The sequence below is a fragment of the Sphaeramia orbicularis genome, chromosome 19, assembly GCF_902148855.1.
Source record: "Sphaeramia orbicularis chromosome 19, fSphaOr1.1, whole genome shotgun sequence".
In the NCBI taxonomy this organism is placed as follows: Eukaryota; Metazoa; Chordata; class Actinopteri; order Kurtiformes; family Apogonidae; genus Sphaeramia; species Sphaeramia orbicularis.
In genome coordinates, this window is record NC_043975.1 from 34,387,267 (window position 1) to 34,410,881 (window position 23,615).

The 23,615-nt window shown below is 37.4% G+C and overlaps 2 protein-coding genes across 4 annotated transcripts in view; one reads left to right on the forward strand and one right to left on the reverse strand.

Annotated features, from left to right (window-relative positions):
* LOC115410080 (alpha-1,6-mannosylglycoprotein 6-beta-N-acetylglucosaminyltransferase B-like) overlaps positions 1-9,029 on the reverse strand; it is a 31,835-nt gene extending 22,806 nt beyond the window's left edge. Inside the window, exons 1-4 of the mRNA XM_030121508.1 lie at positions 8,895-9,029; positions 8,193-8,407; positions 7,787-7,842; positions 4,502-4,617 (exon numbers count right to left, since the gene is read on the reverse strand). Of these exons, the coding sequence (XP_029977368.1) occupies positions 4,502-4,617; positions 7,787-7,812 (142 nt within the window). The 5' untranslated portion in view covers positions 7,813-7,842; positions 8,193-8,407; positions 8,895-9,029. The remainder of the gene's footprint in view (positions 1-4,501; positions 4,618-7,786; positions 7,843-8,192; positions 8,408-8,894) is intronic.
* Positions 9,030-14,434: 5,405 nt separating this feature from the next.
* tbc1d24 (TBC1 domain family, member 24) lies at positions 14,435-22,967 on the forward strand. 3 transcript variants are annotated; one of them, XM_030121509.1, is made up of 8 exons: positions 14,435-14,549; positions 16,848-17,960; positions 18,482-18,487; positions 18,695-18,853; positions 19,067-19,130; positions 19,805-19,900; positions 21,013-21,259; positions 21,832-22,967. In XM_030121509.1, the coding sequence occupies exons 2-8, from the start codon at positions 16,972-16,974 to the stop codon at positions 21,984-21,986; spliced, it is 1,716 nt and encodes a 571-aa protein (XP_029977369.1). In that variant the 5' UTR covers positions 14,435-14,549; positions 16,848-16,971; the 3' UTR covers positions 21,987-22,967. The 3 variants fall into 3 exon arrangements, with proteins under 3 accessions (XP_029977369.1, XP_029977371.1, XP_029977370.1); XM_030121510.1 differs by lacking the exon at positions 14,435-14,549 and adding an exon at positions 14,557-14,741; XM_030121511.1 differs by lacking the exon at positions 18,482-18,487.
* The last annotated feature ends 648 nt before the right edge of the window (positions 22,968-23,615 follow it).

The window sequence follows — 23,615 nt, forward strand, 5'->3', positions numbered from 1 at the left end:
AGTAGTTTTTGATATTTTTCATTTTAAAAATATTTGAAACCAAGTGTTCAGAGAACGCAAACCTCTGCCAAGCACCCCAAATGGTGTGCATGTGTGGATCGACTATTTCTGATTAAATTAAACAGTTTCAAGGTTGTTCCAAACAGCAGAAAAAATTTAAGCTTGGTGAGTTATGATGAAAAATGTGTCGTTTTTGGGATTTTCAATGTTAAATTGAAATGCCCTCAGAGTCAGCGGAGGTAATAAATGTTGCCCTTTGAGTATGTTTAAGATGGCATTTAGACCTTTCCAATTATGTGTAATATTTGTCTTAAACTTTTCTGGTTCAAAAGTCATGACTCATAAACTAGTGGGCTGTCCAAGCCCTTGACCTCACCCAGTTTTTGATTGACAGATATTATAGCCTGATAGACTCATAGAGACCTTATCCATGGCTTCAGTTATCCCAAATTTTAAATTAAGATGCATTTCTCTAAAGTCCACATGAGGCTTCAGTCGATTTTACACTCAACAAAAATATAAACGCACCACTTTTGTTTTTGCTCCCATTTTTCATGAGCTGAACTCAAAGATCTAAAACTTTTTCTGTGTACACACAAGGTTTATTTCTCTCAAATATTGTTCACAAATCTGTCTAAATTTGTGTTAGTGAACACTTCTTCTTTGCTGAGATAATCCATCCACCTCACAGGTGTGGCATATCAAGATGCTGATTAGACAGCATGATTTTTGCACAGGTGTGCCTTAGGCTGGCCACAATAAAAGGCCACTCCAAAATGTGCAGTTTTACCACACAGCACAATACCACAGATGTTACAAGTTTTGAGGGAATATGCAATTGGCATGCTGACTTCAGGAATCTCCAGCAGAGCTTTTGCCTGTGAATTGAATGTTCATTTCTCTACCATAAACCATCTCCAAAGCTGTTTCAGAGAATTCATGAAGAAGACTGTGCAAGGAAAATGGTGGTCACACCAAATACTGACTGGTTTTCTGACCCCCCTGGACCACCCAATACAGTAAAAGTGCACATTTTAGAGTGGCCTTTTATTGTGGCCAGCCTAAGTCACACCTGTGCAATAATCCTGCTGTCTAATCAGCATCTTGATATGCCACACCTGTGAGGTGGATGGATTATCTCAGCAAAGGACAAAGGAGAAGTGCTCACTAACACAGATTTAGACAAATTTATGAACAATATTTGAGAGAAATAGGCCTTTTGTGTACATAGAAAAAGTTTTAGATCTTTGAGTTCAGCTCATGAAAAATGGGAGCAAAAACAAAAGTGGTGCATTTATATTTTTGTTCAGTGTCCTTATACAGGGTGACACAAAAAAATGGGAACTTTTTAACAATCCAATAAAACCAAGAGTGATGGAAGAAGAATATTTTATTCATAGTAATTGAAACCTTAAAACATGCCATTTAAGAAACAATGATGGAATTTTCAGTTTTTAAAAATTACAGGGTGACCCAAAAAAACGGGAATTTTTGAAGTGCGTATTGGCAGACATGAGCAAGTGGCAGCACTGCGAGACAGTGACCTAGAGCAAGTTAACACACCCCCATTTTAGTAACCATTGGTGGCTGTGCGAGAATTGTTCGGTAACCATATGATCTCAAGATTTGGTAACGTTCCCTGGCCCCCTAGATCGCCAGATTTGTCCGTTTGTGATTTTTTCTTCTCTCAAGAGTAAAGTGTACACGACTCGACCAAGAACTCTGGATGAGTTAAAACAGAGAATTCAGGATGAAATTCACAGTATCCCAGCTGAGATGTTGCAGCGGTCAATGAGGAATCTCAACAGCAGATTTCAAGAATGCATTCGTACAGGAGGACGCCATCTACAGGAAGTAATTTTTAAAAAATGAAAATTCCATCATTGTTTCTTAAATGGCATGTTTTAAGGTTTCAATTACTATGAATAAAATATTTTTCTTCCATCACTCTTGGTTTTATTGGATTGTTAAAAAGTTCCCGTTTTTTTGTGTCACCTTGTATTTTGAACTAAAAAAGAAAAATTGTAAGCATTTAGACGCTGCTCCATCAATATTTTTTTTGCTAGAAGGTAGTTAAAGGCCAATGTGGTTTTCATTTTTTAAGTTGAATGTGGATTTTACAGCTGATTTCAGAAGTAAGAATAACTTTTCGGTAGTGTAACATGTACATAAATTCAATGATGTCATTCCATGTGTGTTTGCTCAGCTGACTGTCCGCCTATCAGAGTTTATGAGCCCTGGGGGGAACAGAGACGATGACAGACTGAAGAGACAGAGAAAAGAGGTAGTATTCCTCTGACAACTGCACACCAGTTGTCGTGAGAAATGCTTGTAAAGGTACAGAACATACGCTCATTATATTAGTTTTATGTCTGTGTGTGGTTTTGTGCATGCATGTTGGGTCTTATGAAGAGGAAAAGGACTCTGTGTCCTTTCAGATGGAGAAAATAAAGCTTTTGATGATGTATTCCAACTGGATTAACTGTGCACTGGTCAACAGCTTCCCACATGTGGTATATTTTCCAGCACAACCGTTGTTGTTGAGTGGCGATGTGTACACAACTTGTGGTGGGTCTCTCAAGGCACAAGGCAATTGTTGGTCTGTTGCTGAGACGCATCCGGGTGATTTCTTTTGTCTTCTACAACAAATTTTGTCAAATTTGAGGGGGATTAGACGGGCGTGTTTAGATAAAAGTCATCGTCCTTGATTACATTTAGAGACCGACTCATCTGTAATTACACGGTCTAGGTTTTCCTCACTTTGTAAAATGTTGTTCTGTCTTTTCTTAAACATGTCTTTTTCTATTTGGATGCTTCTATGAAACTGGTCCCTAAAAACAGGACATGGGGACTAAAAATTCAAACCAGATGTAGACTAATGTTATGAGGCAAGTTTAGAAGCACTTTGGGTCTATTTTTAAAATAAATACTTACTGAGATAAAAGAAAAACTATTTTTCAGCTGAAACATATTTTTATATTATTTTACATTATATTTAATACAAAAATCTGCATGTTACACGGTCAAAAGGACACAAAAATTACGCAATACTATTTTTTTGAATATCTCTTTATTCTCTCACAGGTACATATTAGGAATTGAACTAATTATGCAAGGCAGAGGGTTTCACAAAAATGACCGCTGTTGCAAAATCATTCGCAATTTTTATGTGTTTAACTGGGCAGGTTTTGCATGTAACACAAGTGGACACGATGGGTTACATACAAAACCTGGAATGAGAAAACAATGAAAAACCTACGTGTCTGGATTAGAAAAACCACTAGGATCATTAAATTTAACACAGCGTCTTTATTTATAGCACAATATAAGACGATTTACAGCCATGTTTTCCAGATCAAATGCACTGACACCTAGGTAGCTTTTCCTGTCCCAATTTTGGTCCTATTTTTGGCTCAAATATTTGATAAAAAATTCATTAATTTTTGGATGGCTCGGAGTAAGAGCATAATTTTTTTGCATTTATCTGAGGTCATCATTAGGTACATACTGGGGGTAAATATGTCTACATTTCTCTTTTATTATTGGGTCTAAAAAGCTGGCAGATATCAAAATGTACCCAGTTTCATAGAAGCACCCATTTATTTATTTTTAACTACATAAGAAAATAGCTTTTTTACAAAAAAGCTATGCCTAAGCGATCCCTTGTGTAATTGAGATGACAATGTAATCTGAACAACAAGAAAGAAACACCCAAAATAACTCAAATGTATCATGTATTTGCTGATTGCGCATTGGGTTTATGTTTTTATAGCTCATACAATATAAAGTCTCATTTGTCAGCAGCAGTCTAATGGAAACCAAATTCACAAAAGCACTACAGAACAATAACTGTAGCCCTTATAAACCTCTTCAAACAGCAGGCGGTGTTTGCTGAGTTAGTTTCCTAAATGTTTTTTTAAAGCTGGTTCATGGATCAGGCAGTCTGGGAGAAGCACAGCATCAGAATATGTTAATTTATTCATCGAACACCAAAGAAAGAGTGCTGACTTTACAGAAAAGAATATTCTGAAGGAGGCTGTTGACAACATTTGTTTCTTCCTCCCAAACCAGGAAGAAAGCCCAAACAAGCTTGTCAACTACCCTGTGAAATATCCTCATTTAGGAAAACTGTTTAACCAGAATACTGAAGAGAACAGGGGTATAAGTTGGCCACAAACCCACAACTGTCAGACACATGGAAGGACCTACCACGGTTTGTGTACAGAGCTTCATCTAACACTGGGAAGGTAGTCAGGTCCAGGCTTATCCTCTGGACACACGGTAGATTATGAAATATTTAACGCTTAAGTCAAATTGACCTGATCAGTACTTAGTATCCCAACATCAGATCACATTTGACTCATTGTAATATGTCCCAAAATGTTATTTCTATGACGTTGGCTAACACTCAACACAATAACAATATGTAAGTTTCAGAAGAATTGAGCTGTTTAATAAAGATTCACTTGAATAAACAGTGTGTGTGGTGTGTTCGATGTACCTTGGTTCTCAGGTGACCTTCCCGTAGGTTCATCCCCTGTGGTTTCCAGTGGTATCCAAAGGCTCTGAAGCAGCAGGGTCAACACCGACAGGCACAGACACAGCATCAAGCAGCCACTAGAGGACGCAATACACAGAGAAAACTGTTAATATACCATAGCTTTATTAGCATTTGCTTCTTTGATTGCCTGTAGATGTGTTCTAATTCTTTGGAAGTTGCCTAAACCTCCAGCAGAACACACCTGGAAAAATGACCGTAATGTCTTTCTTGAAACTGGAAAAGATGAAATTTTCTCTCAGATGATCAATTACATGGAAGCTTTTCCTTTCTTACTTTAATAAAACATCTATAGAAAACATTACAGAATAGAATAGCTATAACGCTCATAATTAAGTGAATACGGACCAATGTGGGTGGGGGATTGGGGGGGGGGGTACTACTTTTCTCTTTTTTTTTCTTTTTATTTTTTTTAAGTTTAAGATTTTGTTTGTTGTTAGTTGGTTTTTGGAAAACTGGAAAATTGGACATGCCTATACCTGTGCTGAGAGGATACGTACAGGGTTATTCAAAAAGAATGAACCGATTTTTAATAAGGAAAAGCAATAGAAAATTCCAGCCAAGTCACAAGTATTCTACTCACAATCAACTTTTATTTCCTGTCTTACAAGCGTTCAATGTGGCTACCACCTGCAGCACGGGCAACATCAATGCAATAAGAGAATTCCTCCCAGACGCGTATCAGCATATCACATTCCAGTGAGTTGATCGCTGTTGTTATTTGATGTTTAAGGCAGCCATTTAAAACTTAGAAAACTCAAAACTCCTCTTTCAAATGGTCAGTGATTCATTCCATGACAATGGTTGAGAACTGAAGCAATGCGTCATGAATTCGGTTCTTTCTTGTTGAATAACCCTGTATACTGAAAATATGTCCTAATAAAAAGATTACTAAAAAAATATATACCACATCTTAGAATGCATTACTTTTTTCTAGTGCTGTCAAACAATTAAAATTTTTAATCAGATTAATCACAGGGTTGCTGTGGATTAATTTCAATCAGTCATGATTAAATATTCATTTCTAATCTATATTAATCATGTTTAATTTTGCATGAGTAAACAGACCCAAGAACAAAGGGACTACAGGGTGGGGAAGCAAAATTTACAATGAACATTTAGTTGTTTTTTCACAGCAGGCACTACGTCAATTGTTTTGAAACCAAACATATATTGATGTCATAATCATACTAACACTATTATCCATACCTTTTCAGAAACTTTTGCCCATATGAGTAATCAGGAAAGCAAACGTTAGAGTGTGTGATTTGCTGAATGCACTTGTCACACCAAAGGAGATTTCAAAAATAGTTGGAGTGTCCATAAAGACTGTTTATAATGTAAAGAAGAGAATGACTATGAGCAAAACTATTATGAGAAAGTCTGGAAGATACTATTAAAGAAGAATGGGAGAAGTTGTCACCCAAATATTTGAGGAACACTCGTGCAAGTTTCAGGAAGCGTGTGAAGGCAGTTATTGAGAAAGAAGGAGGACACAGAAAAAAAAACATTTTCTATTATGTAAATTTTCTTGTGGCAAATAAATTCCCATGACTTTCAATAAACTAATTGGTCATACACTGTCTTTCAATCCCTGCCTCAAAATATTGTAAATTTTGCTTCCCCACCCTGTAAATATGCACTTGATGTGCTTATTAAACACCTTCAACAGTTTCAACAAAACAACTTGAAACAACTGTTTTGTCTTGGGTTTTTTTGTCCTCATATTTCCATCCAGAGGGCCAACGTGCTGTTTAGCGTCTTCCATCTTTATGGGTTGGTTCTGCTGCCTGTCACTACTGGATCAACTGCCCATTTGTGCATGTGTGACGGTAACTCTACTTGGACAAACTGACCGAAATGCATTGGCAGATACGTTCAGTCATTCACCGCTGCAGATGGGTTAATTGTGTTAAAATTTTTAATCAGATTAATCATAATGATGGATTAATCCACATTAATGCATTAATTTTGACAGCCCTGAAAAAATCATGAAAAAACTTACTCCAAACCAGCAAAACATGACACATTCTCCATATACTCTTGCAAAAGTAAACAATTCCTGTAAAACTGGTAAAACTCCTTTTAAAAATGTATTTTGCATCAGTACATTACACACAAACCACCATTTGAATGAAGCACATAAAGCCCCATCTATGAAAATATAAATCACTCTCAGGCTGTTTCTATGTGCAGATATGTAACTTGTAATAAACGTTTGACATGAAGATTAAATCAGTGCAAATAATGAGGGAAGTTATAGTTTTTTCTAAACATGCATAGACAGTAATGTTCATAGATAATAATAACAACAATAAAAATGGAATAGATTTATGTAGTGCTTTTCTATTTATGCATACTCAAAGTGCGTACGTTGGATCCATTATTCATGATTCATACCTCTGAAAATTACAAATTGAATGTAAATCAGAGAACATGCATTCAATTTGGTGTCTAGTCTGGCCAAGTGAATGGATGTAAATACACTGGCTACAGTTTCTAAATGCATTGGCAGTAAGGGTAAATGGTTTCAAAGATTCATGAATCATTTTAGAATCATTTCGTCCATAAACTGCCTGTGCATATGTTTTTTCCCCCAACGTGAAGAGGAGAAACTGAGTAAACAACTTCAGATCTGTGATTGTTTCATTTGCTTGGCATGTGTTCGGGGGTTTTAGACATAAAAAGTCACTTTTTAATAATTTATGTGATACGTATGGTATGTAAAATCTTCTTTTGACTTTACTGATGTGATTTTTAGAGCAGGCATAGTGTAATAAAAACCTCCAGTCTGACTCAGCCTTTCACCAAGAACACTGAGAGACTGTGAAGAACTAAATTATTCCACAAGTTTGAGAAAAGACCCTGGTGTGTCAAAACGGTTATCTTGATGTGCCACTGCTCACATGGGCTCCCAGCGTCATTTTAACTGGGGCACAGAGAGCAATTGCCGCACTGTTGCTTTCATCAGGCCAGTAAACCCACCAAACCTTACCCAAAGAAACACGGCGTACCCCAGGCCCAGAACATGCACAAACAGTGTTAAGGCTCTCCTGGCGCCTTTAACACTCCAGACTCAGATCTAGACAAATTATTTCCATTCTGTTCTGTTTGTCCTCATTTCATCAAAGTTGTCAGAGCACTCGCCACAACATGTAAAGTATTTGGTTGAAAGTACAGAGTAAAGTACTGCACTGTAAAGACACTTGGTGCAGGTTTTGATCTTACCTGCGTGGCCGTAACATAAGACGCATGACCCTCTGTTTACAGGATGTTGGATCTCACTGTCAAAACAAGGATAGTGCAGAGATCAGAAAATGGGCTTAAAGTTACATTTTGACTTTAACACTACAATATATTCTTGTGTCTGGAATTTGCAAGTGTGGGTTACATTTCAAATTGAGTTAAATGAATCAAGTCTTTCCACATAATAATGTTAAAAGTAACTCTATCTCCCACACAATTGGCCATGGAAGTCTATTCAGGCTGTGATCTCTCTATGTCTGTGACACACACACTTCACTAAACTCCTGTCACCGAGCTGTCGTAACAGTTCAGTATATGAGAAGAGCTAACACATCAAAAAAAAACACACACACAGAAGGAACGCACACACACACACACACATCCTCACCTCCTTGGCTCTTCGTTCCAACCCACTGGCAACCATTAGGCCTGTTTTTCAGAATACACAAACTACAAAAAAGGAAATAAATTTGGGGTTGGGAAGAGCCTTGCCTCCTTTTTTGTCTCTTTTCGTTCTTTCTCCCTCCTTCTCTGACCATGTCTTTTCTCCGTCTTAGGGCCTATGGGTAGGCGTCATGCGGTTGTCAGGGTAACCCGACTCCCCTTTAAAGAAAACAATACCCAGAGTGCTGCTCAGGCCTTTCACAGATACAATGGGACCCACGCTATTGGGTGACACAGTTTCTTTCAGTCTTGTCGGCTAGACTTAAGCCTTATTTGTGAATTGATACCAAGGGGCTAATTTAAATTACTTAAATAGTGCAAATATTTGGCACTGAATGATACAATAGAAATGAAACAAATTACACATCTAATGACTTGAAATACAACAAAAGACATTAGAAAATCGTGTAAACTTCATAAATATTAAATCCTGTCAAAGCTGTAACAGCATCCATAAGATAATTCAATCATACTTAATAAAATGAGCAAGAGACAACCATATCAAGTTATAACTATACTGTACATAAAGTGTAAATTCCTCCATCATTTTGATTACATCATCAGACCACTTACTTAAAAAATATGCAGAATTATAAAAGCACTAATTATGACAACAAGGCAGAAAATCCTAATGTTCTATTTTTACCTGATGACACAAAAAGCCCTCAGTAGCCTCTTTGGCTCTACCAGGCATAATGGGATCCAATTAAGTTGACCCTGAGAATCCACCGTGTACCTGAGGAGGGCGCCAAAAGGCTAAGTTGTTCTGTGAAGGCAGAAGAAGTACAGGAAAAAAGTATCACAGTATTGTGCATTTATATCAGCTAATATACAATCAAATGCATTTGCCACAGCACTGACAAATAGCCAATTATGGGCGCTCATGTTCAAAGAAAGTTTGTGTATTTGCATATTAAGATCAAGGTAATGAAAAACTTCCAATACACTGACTATGAATAATTTACCAAAACACATTGGTTCTCATTATATTAAAGTATAAAGCAGAATTATTGTCATTACTGTTATCACAAAGAGAGCATGGCTAGATTTTGTTGAGAAACTCTGGGAGAGAAAGGACTGAAAATAAAAAGACAAGTGAAACAAAAAATGATTTTACAAGAAGAGGGTGATCATGTGAAAGAGCATGGGACAGTAATTAGGAGTATAGATCACTGAGCTATACAACATGTCAACAGCCTCCACCTCACGTAACTCATTAAGGACATGTGTTGTAGACAGAAACAGAGATTAGGTCACATATCATTAGCCTCACAGCATAATATGCTGTATTACATATATTTACATATAGTGTCTCATGATATTATATGTTACTATGTGATATTATATGTTGTGTCATGAGATAACTTTTGTTATGATTTGGCACTATATAAATAAAATTTGATTGACTGATAATTGATAATTGACTTATAAGGACCCAGTGTGACATTTCTATATTCTGAGTTATTTTCAGTGAAATCCGGTATTGTCTTACATTTAATTTACTAATCATGGAGATGTTCATAAAAGCTCAGAGTAAAGTTGAGGATTATTATATCAAAAATAGAGAAAATGGAAGAAAAAGTGACTTTTTCAGCTAAATCGATCATTAATGGAACATAAATCAAGGGTCTCCATCCACTGTCACTGATCCAACTCCATGGGTTTTACTGGTGAATCAGTGTTGTAGAAGATGACGGTGTTTCCACGTTCACTATGGAGCCTCTGAACGTCTAAATGGGTCATATCTGATGACCATGAAAAGATGAGAAACTGCATTTTACACCAATTATTTACAGAAATTAGTGGATCAATGGCGATTAAACCATTTATATCAGCAGATGGTTTTGGTAGCTTATGTTTGGGTCTTTATGGTCATATTTATTTTTTGTATTTATTTATTTATTTTAAGTCATATTTTTGGCCAAATTGTGATATCTGTGTAACTTTACTTTCCTAACACTGTTGATTCATTTTATTTTATATAGATATCACAATTTGGCCAAAAATATGACAGGCAATTAAGTTATGAGGCTAACAATATGTGTCTTTAATCCAGATTTTCATGTTCAGTTTTTTTGTAGTGATTTTACAAGGTGGAAGTGCAGGCAAAAAAGGCCAGTGTTAGCCTGAAGTCCATATGCCACTTTTAACCTTCACAACAAGTGACAAGATTAAGTGGATTGCACCGTGCAGCATCAGCTTCTGTAGGTCAGGTGAGGTATACACCTGAGGATGTCATGACCAGCTGGTGTACGACATTACTGCCACACATTGAAGGAAATGGGATTCGTATTACCAAATGCTAAAATTTAACTAAGAATTGTGTTATTATTATTGTAGGGTTCCTACAGGTTTCAACAACTTAAATTTAAGATGTTTTAAGACCTTTTTATACTACTTAGAACAGAATTTAATGCCCATTTCACAGCCTACTACTAGCAAAAATATATGACTGTGTTGGGCTGAATGTTCTGTGATCTGACCAAGTTAGCGATAATTGTTTCCTAATTTCAACATAAATTGTCAGGTTGGAGCTGAGTAGGACTAATGTTACTTTCTTTGCAGCTTGGACATTTCCCAGACGCATTTAAACGCAATACAGTGAACAAGTTTATGGCAACATAACTTAAGACCTACCATATCAAATTTAAGACCTTTCAAAGACTTTTTTAAGGTATTAAATGCAGATTTGAAATTTCAAAGATGTTTAAGACTTTTTAAGACCCCGCAGGAACCCTGTATTGGTTAATCTCTTGCTTTTTTAAGCTGCCCATTTCTTAAAGTCAGTGAATCTCACATATCATGCTGAGTGGCTGTTGCTTCATTGTTCTTGTCTTAACCCATAAAGACCCATGCAGTGCTACTTTTGTGGCACTTCTCAAAGGATTTTTTTCTCTATTTTTAACTTTTCTTAAGTGATTTATCACCATTTATTCTACTATTATGCTCAGTATTTTGCATTCTTCAGTGAAAATCAGGTATTTTCCTATATTGAATTTCCTGATCATGATGGATGTCCATAAAAGCTCAAATTAAAGTTGAGGATTATTACATCAAAAAGAGACAAAATTCAAGAAAAAGTTACTTTTTCAGCAAATCTATCATTAACTGGACAAAAACAAAGTGTGTCCATCCACTGTCATTGATCCAACTCCATGGGTTTTACTGGTAAATCAATGTTGCAGAAGATGACAGTGTCTCCACGGTAACTACGGAGCCTCTGAATGGATCATATTTGATGACCATGAAAAGATAACAAACTGTATTTTACACCACTAATTTATATGGATCAACAATTATTTAACTTTTTATATCAGTAAATGATTTTGGTCTCAAGTGGATGTTTGGGTCTTTATGGGTTAAACAAAACTTTAATGTAAGAATGTGTAACTGCCAAACTATTTCACTTTCACTGTATCTATGGCAGATAAAGTAACCTCCCAGTATTTCCTATCCAGCAGCTTCATTATTAATTTCACTGAAACATTAACAGATTTAATATTATGTTGAGGTCATATATATTCTTCAATCTCACTGAGCTAGATGTATTTAATTTTGTTGTCTGTCCAACTCCAGCGTATGTTCTTGTAATAATTTAATGGTTTCAGACAGAATATTGCTGTTCTAATCCATGCACATAATTTGGCAATGAAATAAGAATGTAAAATACTGTCCATTATTAAAAAAATGTGTCACGGACAGAATATGTCTGTGTGCATATACACGTATAAATACACCTAAGTGCATCAGCAAACAGGTGTGTGCATGTGTGCGTTTAAGTGACATAGAATGGAGTAGGAGGGATCTGGTAGATGGAGTTGGGTTTGTTACTATACTGATGCAGAAGGATTTGATGAGTGTAAACCTCCGTAAGGACCTAAAGGCTTACAGGCTTTAATCCCATCTGTTCCTCTCTCACTCACACATAGTATACGGATGCGTGCACACATCCATAAACACATGACATGCATAGGCATACACTGTCTGACTGTACTGGACAAGCATCTCTCAGTTTGATCTGAATCTTTCACACTGCACACTCAAATGGAATTTCTAAACAACAGAATAATATCATGTTCCCATGGATTAGAATGCGTTGCTTGCCTCATGTGACCTAGCCGATCTCTTCTTGCCAACACACTTTTGTGCCAAATAGATCAGTTCAAGTAGTTCTAAATACACGTCAGAAGCCACCTGGATGCACCTCAGCTATGTTATGTTAAATGAACTGACAGTTGGTATCATACAGATAACTGATACTGCATCACATCTGAAAAAGAGATGTGGGTAGATTTCTCTATATTGATCATCCAAAACAATAATCAGCATCTTTATCCTATTCTCTAGGCCACTTGCTCATCTAGAGGAAAATTGGTGGTAAATAACAGATCATTTCTGTGCTATAGCAGGAATACCAAAGGGACATAATAAATGAGGACATGACACAAATCAGATGTGCTTAGAGGGGACAAGACTAGAACCAAACAACATTTTACCCTGATTTGTTCTGGAAGGCAGCAATGGCTCCACAACTTAATTAACAGTAATAACTGTCATGTGTTGCACAGTTGTGTTTTGGCGGTTGCTTTGAGTACATGACAAAGGCAGGGTTTGTTGGTCCGGCTAGGGTACTTCCTGTACTGTTCCACTGCTATGAATCCTTGGACAGAGCAAGTCAGGGAGTAAACAAGTCAAATCTGACTGCGATCCTCCTCCTTGCAATTTTTGGTCAGAACAAAGTCCTGGAAAAAGCATAACAAAATATAATGCTAGTACTGCCCTAATGCTGTGTTTTTTAACCTGGGGGTCAGGACCCCATGTGGGGTCACCTGGAATTCCAATGGGGTTGCCTGAAATTCTAGTAACTGATTAAAAAAAAAAAAAAAAAAAACTTACAAATGAAAAATACATGGTGAGTTTAGAGCAAGGGTGTTAAACTCATTTTAGTTCAGGGGTCACATTCACCCTAATAAGATCTCAAGTGGGCTGGACCACTAAAATAATAACAGTGACAAAAGTAAAATTAAAATATGTCAATGTTTACATCTATAAAGTTTCCTTAAAAATCTGAATAACATGGACAACTTGAAATGTCTGAAGAAAAACAGGTGCAAGTTTAACAGTATTCTGCCTCATGCCTTATCATTTACACATGTGCATTACAACTTACTTTACAATTACAAAAACACAAAATATTTACTAACAGGCAGAATATTGGTAAAATTGCACTTACTTCTCTTAAGACATTTTGGATTGTTCATATTTTTTCAAGTTATTCACATTTTTTGAAAGAGGAAAGTTTGTCGATGTAAACATTTTCATGTAATTTTACTTTTTTTTTTTACACTAAAACAATGAGAAAATTTGCAGTTGTCATTATTTATCGGTCACTACAATAGTATTTTACTGGATTGACCCACTTGAGATTATATGTGTCTGTATGTGGAACCTGAATTGAAATGATTTTGACACCATTGATGGTTAATATCTTCAGTGTAATTTTTCCATTTCACAAATTCATCCCAAGGGCCGGACTGGACCCTTTGGTGGGCCGGATTTGGCCGCATGTTTGACACCTGTGGTTTAGAGAGACACAATCCATAAAAGACATGACAAACTCTGAAGCTGAAACGTAAACACTATGGTACTGTTTATCTGTCAAATGTTCATTGTGGCCAGTTTAAGATGCTGCAGCTCTTTCATAATTCATAGTTTGAGTTATTGTTTGTTCAATATAAATTGTAAATCCAAGCTGGACTGACTGTACATATCCTGACCAAGGAAAATAAAATCCTCACTTTGTGCAGTAATCTACACCTGGCTTTTCTGTCTCCTTTCATAATAATATACATTATATAGACTAAATGTCATCTAAAATGAACGGTTATGTGCAACATAGTACAGCAAATTATGACATGATCAAAAACAAATTAATTTTAGCAACAAAAAAAATGTCTCCGTTTTGAATGACTGGGGTCACCAGAAATTTGTGATGTTAAAATGTGGTCACGCGCCAAAAAAAGGTTGGGACCCACTGCTCTAGTGCATCTAAGTGTATAGTAAATGTAAATTATCTGTGTTCGTCTGTATACGTATTAATCCCATCCAGACTAAACAGTAGTATATTGTGTAACCTCAGCCTGTTATTTTTATCCAACCCACCTGAGCCCCTCTGTGCAGCTTCAGCTGCGGAGCGCGTGCACAAGCGCGACCAATTCGTGACACAGGCTGTACTCACTGCGCATGCCCGAATCAACTTCATATGAATGCAGCTTCACGTCTTAAGACATCTCACATCCAGGTAGGAATATTGTCAGTTTATTTCTTGCTAGTTCATTTACTTGCTCTCTTGCTTTTTGTATTGTGCAGGAACGACAGTCCTTGCACCTGTCTTCGTTTTTGTTTTATCGGTATCGCTTTTCTTCTATTTTAAGCTGAAATCCCTCAACTGCAACAACAAACTCCAAGACAGCTGCGGACGAAATTATTTGCGGTCGGTTATATTCCTGTTAGCTACAGCCGCATGCTAACATAAATTTCTAAGTTGCATTTGGTTTCTGTCAGGATTGAGTATTTGCACGGCTTTGTGCTTGACATGAGCGATATGACTGGTGGCGAGATCTGCGTGTCTGTTTAGTGTGACGTTAGCTGCTCAGATACACTGACAGGAACAGCTCGCAGCTAGCTAATGCTAGCAATGCTAGCTTGGCAAATGTGCATGGAAAAGGGTGTATCACATTTACCCAGGGGTTAATTCAAACTACCATCACCTCTGTGAATCGGCTTTCGTTAATGTAATTGAAGCAATTACCCGTGGTTATCCTGTATTACATGTTTAGTCGAAGGAAAAGCTGTGGCTCAGGCAGCTTTGCACTCATTTGCAGCCTGCAATATTGTATTAATTGAGAGGAAATGTGACATGTGAGGGGAGTTATTTCTGTGCATATGCATTTTTGCATTTGTTTTTATTTCATGAAACTATAGTAATTTACCTTAAGTATCTCAGTTCAGTGTAGCAGGAGCACAGTTTAAAATGACAGTTGAGAAAAGCTTCCCCACAGTATTAGTCATCTCATGGCTCTTCTCAAAATCGTATGCTTTTAGTAATGTCAGACATTTTGAGCAGCCCATTCTGCTGATTATCTGAAACTAAAGATTCTGTTACCTATAGTGTCCATTCAGTAGCGAAAAGGTATGAAATTATTTGTGCTCATGTAAGACTTAGAAAGAATCTGAACTGAATTGCCCACTGTGGGATAAATAATTCTATCTATCTATCTATCTATCTATCTATCTATCTATCTATCTATCTATCTATCTATCTATCTATCTATAGACAGAAACTTAAGGGAGTTAACAAACTTCAGACATGTTATCTAACCTTCAGGGCAGGCTTTAATACAGTTATACCTGCCCTAACACTTCATCTATATGTAATTCTTGGAATGACTTGCCCTAGTTTAATTGTCAGTATTAAATTCTAAGAGCTGGGTATGTCACTCCTGTCAGGTGCTTTACTTAACACTTGAAAGTTTTTCTTCAACTTTCCAAGATTTTGTTTAGTGCAGAGAGTTGATAGTATCTAACTTTGAACAGACGGTTTAAATTTGGACAGTAAAGAGGTAACATTGGGGGGTAGTATATGTTGACTGATTCAGTGTCAAAATTAAACTGTAACATTTATAGGCATGAATACCTTCACTTTTATATAAGCTGTGCTGTTATGCATTGACATGCTCCATGTGACTTCAGGGCTGGGTGAGATCACATGATTTTATGGCTGTCATTTTCAGTATATTAGAAGTGATCTTTGGACATGGGTCTCCATGTGACTTGATGACTATCTACATGAAATGATTTGATGATTGACAACCAGTATCAGTCCTGCTTGTTTGTCAGATCTCATTTTTATACATATTAGATTCTAAATGTAAGGTAGGTATATGTAGCCTATAAGTTTTAGAGCTATGGAAAATGCCCTGTTTTTACTTGTCCTCACCACCAGGGATCCCAATAGTTTAATTACTTTAATACAGATGATTTCCAATTAAATCTGGTAGATATTTTTGTACATCAAAGGTCATCTGAAAATGTTTAGTCACTGTCATATGGTATCACAGCCAGCCTCTCACTGTATTCCATCAGAGATATTGTATTTAATTAAATTTCACCTCAGATGTATGATATCCATAATGTATACTTCATTGCATATCTGGGTCTTTATCAGAACATATAATAATTTGTACAACTGGAAAATGTTGTTGCACTGTACACATGTACTGAGCCTAATTCCCTAAATTATAGGTAATCTCCGGCCATGAAAATGGATATAGATAAACACAAACTAGTTTATCATAAATTGCTGCATTATCTTTGGATTTACATAGCCAAGACTGCAGCAAATTATATATTACCACAAAGTCTGAAAAGAATTTATCAAGGGTCAGGACATATGGATCCTAGACATGTAAGAAAACTGTAATTTGTGTATGAGGCATACAGTAGAAAAGTGAGTTTTGTTACGCTCAGCTGTTTCTGATTAAGTTTAATGTTATTATCCATAATCCTTGACTTTATTTTATTTTTCTGTGTTTTTCAGTATCCATCATGGGCAGTTAGGGAAAGTAGGCAAGTGATCTGCTGTGTCCAAGACAGAAGGTTAGTAATACATCAGGGCTTCACCCTCTCCTTCAACCTGGGCAGTCCATTAAGTTTCCCGCACCATGGCTGAAGATGACTATGGCAGCTTTGTGGACTGGGCCCAAATGGGTGACCTGGCCAAGACCAGTGGGCCCACCAAGGTGGACTGTAAAGACCTAAAGGAATTCAAACAGATGGCACGGCAGGGTTACTGGGCCAAAAACCACAAACTGCGGGCGCAAGTCTACCAGCAGCTCATCAAAGCCATTCCCTGTCGTACAGTTACCCCAGATGCAGAAGTATATCGTGACAGTATGGGAAATGCAGCCACTAAAAAGCCCTCGACATCCATCCCACTGCCCGAATTTGTGGATGAAAGCCCTGTACCACGGTACTGCCTGAAGACCGAGGCAGTAGCGTCAGCCCATCAGATTATCAACTGCTTGGCATCACATTTTCCAGATATATCCTACTGCCCATCACTGCCAGCTGTTACTTCGTTGCTTCTGCACTTTAGCATAGATGAAGCTCAGTGTTTTGAGCACGTCAGTCGCATACTGGCTTGCAATGAGCCAGGCAAACGACTGCTGGACCAGACTTTTCTGGCCTATGAGTCTGGCTGCATGACTTTTGGTGATCTCGCTAACAAGTACTGTGCACCTGCCCACAAGCTAATTGTCGAAACATCACACGACGTGTTGGAAGTCTATTCGGACTGGCAGCGTTGGGTGTTGGGTGACCTCCCATTTAGCCACGTGGTCAGGGTCCTGGATGTCTACCTAGTGGAGGGCTACAAGATTCTTTACCGTGTCGCTATAGCCTTGCTCAAGTTCTATCGCAAGCACAAGGCAGGGGCTCAGGGTGGCCAGGGAGGCCCAGCACCTCAAGATTCGGAGAAAATCAGAGCAGACATTCAGGCTTTTGTGAAGGGCATCGCCTCTACTGTCACACCTGAGAAGCTGTTAGAGAAGGCCTTCTCCATCCGTCTGTTCAGCCGTAAGGAGATCACCCTGCTGCAGCTCGCAAATGAAAAGTCCCTGCAACAGAAAGGAATCACTGTCAAACAGAAACGGTACAGTCCACATGACTTTGCAAGCAATATAAATGTTGAATGATGTGCAATTATGGCATAGACATGGTAAGAATAGTTTTATGATTCAAAAAGCAGCTCTCTTCATTTACCCAGGCATCTAGGTCAAGTTAGAATGGACTTTCTTAAACACAATTAAATGATACACATACTTCTTGGACCACAAATTCAATAACTGTGGTATGCACGAATGAGCGGCATGCAATGCTTAAACAGTACAGTAACAGTTTGGGTTTTTTAAGTGTAGAGCACTATATATACTGTATAATAGATCATAGTAGGGTACTTGTTGTAGGCTTCATCAGATAGAATCCTCATTTTTTTAATCTCCTGTTGTACTCTAGCATGATCTGGAGATTAGTTTTATTTGTTCTTGTCTTGCCTCATCTTATATTCTGTTTTTATTTCCTTTTCTGCTTTTTTTTTTTGTGTCACACTTATCCATCCACCATCTTCTGCTTCATCTGCACTCCTGTGTTCACCTCATTTGGTTGTTTTTACAGTTCTAGGTGGGTTCTCTTCTCTGTGTCTCTCTTCAGATCACTTTATTATTTCATTGTGGTGTCTTTCTTTTTAGAATAGATTTGTAATGGGGTATTCGTGTGCATTCATACTTCATCAAATGTTTGTTCCATATTAAATCTATATGCATCACTAACTTTGTGATCTATGAACTTTACTTCTCTGTGTCTCTCCATCTTTTGGGATTCCTCAAGACGAAACGTGCAGCTGGCGCTTAACCCAGACACCTTCTCCTCAGAGATTGTCAGTGCCAAGGAAATGAGAGACATCTGGTCGTGGATCCCAGAGCGCTTTGCTTTGTGCCAACCGCAGCTTCTCTTCACCACTTCTACCCATGGTTGTAGCATAAACAGGTACAAACTCTAAACTATTTCCATGAATACAACATGAAATATCCAAGACAGTCATGGTATTTTTGTTCTTTATATTAGGTAAAAACTAGGATGTAACTGTATCTATAAATATACAGAGTACCTAACTCTAAGCCCAAAGTACATTTCTGTTCCTAATAAACCTTTCAAAAAATGTGGAGGTCTGATCATTTACAATTTGTAATTTTGTTCCAGGTTCTACTCACATTGTGAAGGCTATGAACCTACTCTGCTCCTCATCCGGACCACAGATGCTGATGTAAATGTCACACACAGTTATACAACAGTCTTTTGTAATTTCCTTAAACACGCATACATCACAAAACACTGACTTTCATTTGGGAGGGATTTTGCGCTCCACAAATCACAACATGACACATTTCTTAAACCTATTTTATCAGTTATGTAATCATATTTTGGTTAAGACTGAAGCATTTGTCAGGGACAGCAAAGTATGGGTTAATTTTTCTTGGTAACTGACTGATATGTCTTAACTCTAGGATGTGAAACTGGACATTATTAAAGGTTCAGAGTTGGTTGAAGTGTAGTCAAAGTGAATAATTTTTACTCCCAATAACCAGTTTCTGTCTGTGAAATATTCAGGTGCTTTCAGATGTTATTTAAAAAGGGGAAATGCAACAGTGGTAAAAAGGTATTGTATACTGCAGCTGTCATCAGAGCTGAGAACTTCCTCTAGCAAACACGCTCATGCAGTACAAGATCATCACTAATTTATTGTACTTTGACAGTGAAAACTAAGCAGATCCTCAGATATGATATACATTTTGAATTAGACATTAGCTTTGTGTTTAATCTGGGTTCTTGTGAATTGGTGCTATAGACAAACCCTTGTCCAAACACTGGCACCATAATGATAAAACACAGCATGGTATGAGTGTTTTCCTCTTTCTTATGCCACTACTTTGTGTCCAGGTGTGTGGAGCTTTTCTGTCCACAGACTGGGAGGAACGGAAGAGAGGAGGAAACAAACTGAGCTTCTTTGGCACTGGGGAGTGTTTTGTCTTCAGGGTAAGTTTATTCTCATTCTCATCATAAACTGGCTTTTTCCCAGTATTTTTGGATTGAAATACTTAAAAGTTGATTTTACAGTTAGGGATTTTGCAGGAAAAATGGTCATTTCTACAGTGTCACACTCTCGCCACCAGAGGGCACCATCCACTGTGGTTTTAGTTTGTCTTTGGACTTGGTCGCATCCATGGCTACCATTTGAAAAGCTTGTCTCGGTCACAGGTCACCACACTGACCTTGCCGTGTTTTCATTGCAAAAAAAGATCCACATATCATGCCACTAAGTGTGTGATTGCTTTAGTTCTCATAACACCTGATCTACACGGGGTTTCTAATGCCTCCTTCATGTATTATTCATTTGTCTTGATGCACAGCTGTGGGCTGTAGGAGCCTGCACAGAAGAAAACACCATCATCTCACACACTAACACCTGAGCACACACAGATCGGAAACTCCTGTAACTGGATCCAGTAGTACCTGACTAGGCCCTCACCTGACACTAGACAAAAAGAAAGGTAGTTGGCAGGAACTAAAATCTACCAAATGTGCAATAGAGAACTACATGGGAAGAGGAAATAGTTCGTTTTTTATTAAATATATATTAAAAATCAGGATAAAGGTTGACCTGTGGGTTATAAATGCTGTTATTTTAATGTTTGTAAATGTATGATTGTGTAAAACTGAATTTATTATGACTTCCTGCCTTGTTTGTGTTCTAAACCAGTCACAGTTGACTTTAGCAGATTAAGTCCAGGATGTAGCAACAGTGAGTTTGTAAAATGTTGTTGGAGAGAACTTGTTTTCAAGTTGGGAAGCAGCCCTGGCATTAAAATGGAAAAATAAAACGGCACATAAAATTGTAGAAGACATGTTGGCGATGTGATGCAGCATGTAGTTTTCTAGCTCAGGGATGATCGTTTCGTGTGTGTGTTGATAGATTTTGAAAACAGAACTGTGCAACTAGTGGAAGAGAAGCATCCCGAATCAGCCAATGCCATGCTGATTCCAGGAGACTACCTCCACAAAGTCAGACTAGTGCGTGAGAAATACTCGGGTGCAAGAGAATATATTAATATCTCAACTTTCTTTAACGGTTTTCTGTCCCTGCCCAGCTGAAACCAGAAATGGAGCGTTATGAGTGGGTGGTGATCCGCCACCCAGAGTTAGCCTCTTCCAACAAGACCCAGGCTGTGGAGGACGCAGCCCCGTCTGAAGGCCAGAACTCAGACAGCAATAATTTGCAGCAGCCAGATAAAAACACTGGAGATCTGTCCCCCTTTTTGGCCACCCGTCACTTCAACCTTAACTCAAAAAATACCTCCATGTTCATGGCAGGCAACTTTGATTCCATCATAGTCGGTGAGTTTGAAGCATTTTTCTGTTTTATGTATATAATATATAACTGTGATGTAAACATAGAACTGGGTGATAAGGCCAAACAAATAAATTGTTTATTTTATTTTTTCTAGTGATTTTACAATTTTAATCAATTGCTTTGTGGCTATAACAAGTGAATAGATAACATGATTCAAAAACATGCTTTCTTACCAAAACTATACACCACTTATGTCTGTGGAAAAACAGTTTCAACGATATATTACCAAAAGCAAACGGATGGTATTTTGGATTGTTGTTGAGCAAGGAAACTCAAAAGCACAATTTCAATGAATCTAATTAATCTGATGTATTGGCCAGCCCTATATTGATACTGTAATGGCATTAATATTAAAGTTGGAGAAGAGGATTTTTTTTTGTAATTATTATTGTTATTTGGATGTCAGCTGTTTAGTGGTCAGCCCTAACACACACTAAATGTCAGGTTTTAGTGTTTACATTCAAATACTATATGGGCTGTTTGAGGAGACAGAACTGGCTGGAATGCAGTTCTTTTAGTTGTAACTTCTTCAACCTTCTCTTTTGATTCTAATCAGGTGGAGGTGATGGTAATGCTCTCTACATTGATGCTGAGCTGAACCACGGTCGCACTGGTAGGTGTACCACCTTTGACAACCCACCGCTGTGTGCAGAGAGTTTCCAAGTCTCCCTATTAGAAGTATGGGGATTCCAGGATGCCATGGCCTCATAATGCTGTACATACATACATACATAGCACATCTTTATGAATAGTGCATGAAGTCTAAAAGACAAATGCATATGCACATCCTTCAGTTGTAACACGGATATACAGACAGCTCCAATCCGTCCTTCAAATTCATGATTTTCTATTTTTATTTATTATTATACTTACTCCAAATCTCATTCTTTGTTTTCTCTTTATTTTTGTATTGATCTATTTGTCTTATGTTGCAATACTAAATATGTAACCGTTCCTGTTGTCATGAAAGAAAGCTTCAGGATAACCACTGATTTATTCTATATGTTCTATATTTTTGTGCTCATGTTGAGCAAAGAGATTAAAATTCATGAATGTTAAGTGTTTGGTTGCGTATTTTAGCTTGAGCTGCCAAATTTAATGAACAACAAGTTCTGCAGTTTTGCTAAGGGCCATGCTGATAAAGTGAAGTTTAATGTGAAATGTATTCAGTAAAGTGTTCAACTGGTGAGAAGTGTTTTGAATATTATAAGAGTAAGAGTACCAGTTCTTGTACCATTGTTGGCTCAGTCCTTTTTCTCACATGCATCTATTGAGTTGTTCATCTACCGTATGTGGCCCACTGGTTAAATGAATTAATATGTTGAATGGATAAATGTTGAGTGTTGCTATTTTGCACTATCTGGCAAACTTTCATTTTAAATGAAGGGCAGTAATGAACTATGTGTAATACAGTGAATGAATATTCTGGCAATGTTAAAAATAGTGCAAATGTTTGAGAGAAAAAAAAACATACTGGGGTTTTGTCATCCTTTTTTCCTCACATGATTTTCTTTTTTCTTCCGTCCTTCATGGTTTAAATGCAATATCAAAAAAAGTCAAACCTGTGTGTTCAGAGTTGTCCAACTTTAAATATTGTGTCTGTATGTTCAGATATGTGCACCGGTGAAATACCAGATGAGAAACTACAGATGTGTTCTACATGTGAAAATACAGCAGTAAGCTTTCAGTAAAGCAAATGACTCTGTCTTGTTTTTTCTTCTACATCCATTCTCTTTTCTCCTACAGAGGTTACATTTCTTCAGACTGTCACAGAAGTGTGCCAGATGCCTTGAAATGTCAGCTGACCCCATAATCCCCCCTTGTCTGGTGTACTATTTCCGAAACCATTCTTCTATTTCTTATAGTGTCTTATGAACATTGTTATTTTTAATGAAAACCAGTAAGAAAATTGTGCTAGAAGGAAATTTGGTAATTATTTCCCCCTGTGTGTGTAAATATAAAAACCAAGGGGTGCAGAAGTGAAAAAAAAGACACAAATGACAGTATATGGTTGGTGGTCTCCACTCCGTGACTACTAAATTACTCATAGAAGTGTAGTGAGGCACACTGTCTGCTGCTTTTTGCATATCTTGTGGATGTCTTTGCTTTGTGGAAGCTGACAATGGACAGCATGACTGGAAAACATTAAACACAAATGAGTCACAAAGCTTTACTAAAATATCTGTCAAAGGCCTCTTTAGCCAGATATAGTTCAGTTATTTGACAGTTTCCTCTAAACTACATGGTACAAATGAACCATTCTTCTGCCGTTTTCAGACTGGGTATCCAAGTCCGAGTATCTGAGTACGTTGAACCCCAAAGTCCACTTACTTTTATCAG

Bases quoted from the DNA above. Each gene is read 5' to 3' on its own strand.
- tbc1d24 (XM_030121509.1), top strand. From the start codon at position 16,972: ATGGCTGAAGATGACTATGGCAGCTTTGTGGACTGGGCCCAAATGGGT. The intron at 19,901-21,012 runs GTAAGTTTATTC...GTCCCTGCCCAG, and splicing joins GGGAGTGTTTTGTCTTCAGG to CTGAAACCAGAAATGGAGCG. The intron at 21,260-21,831 runs GTGAGTTTGAAG...GATTCTAATCAG, and splicing joins CTTTGATTCCATCATAGTCG to GTGGAGGTGATGGTAATGCT.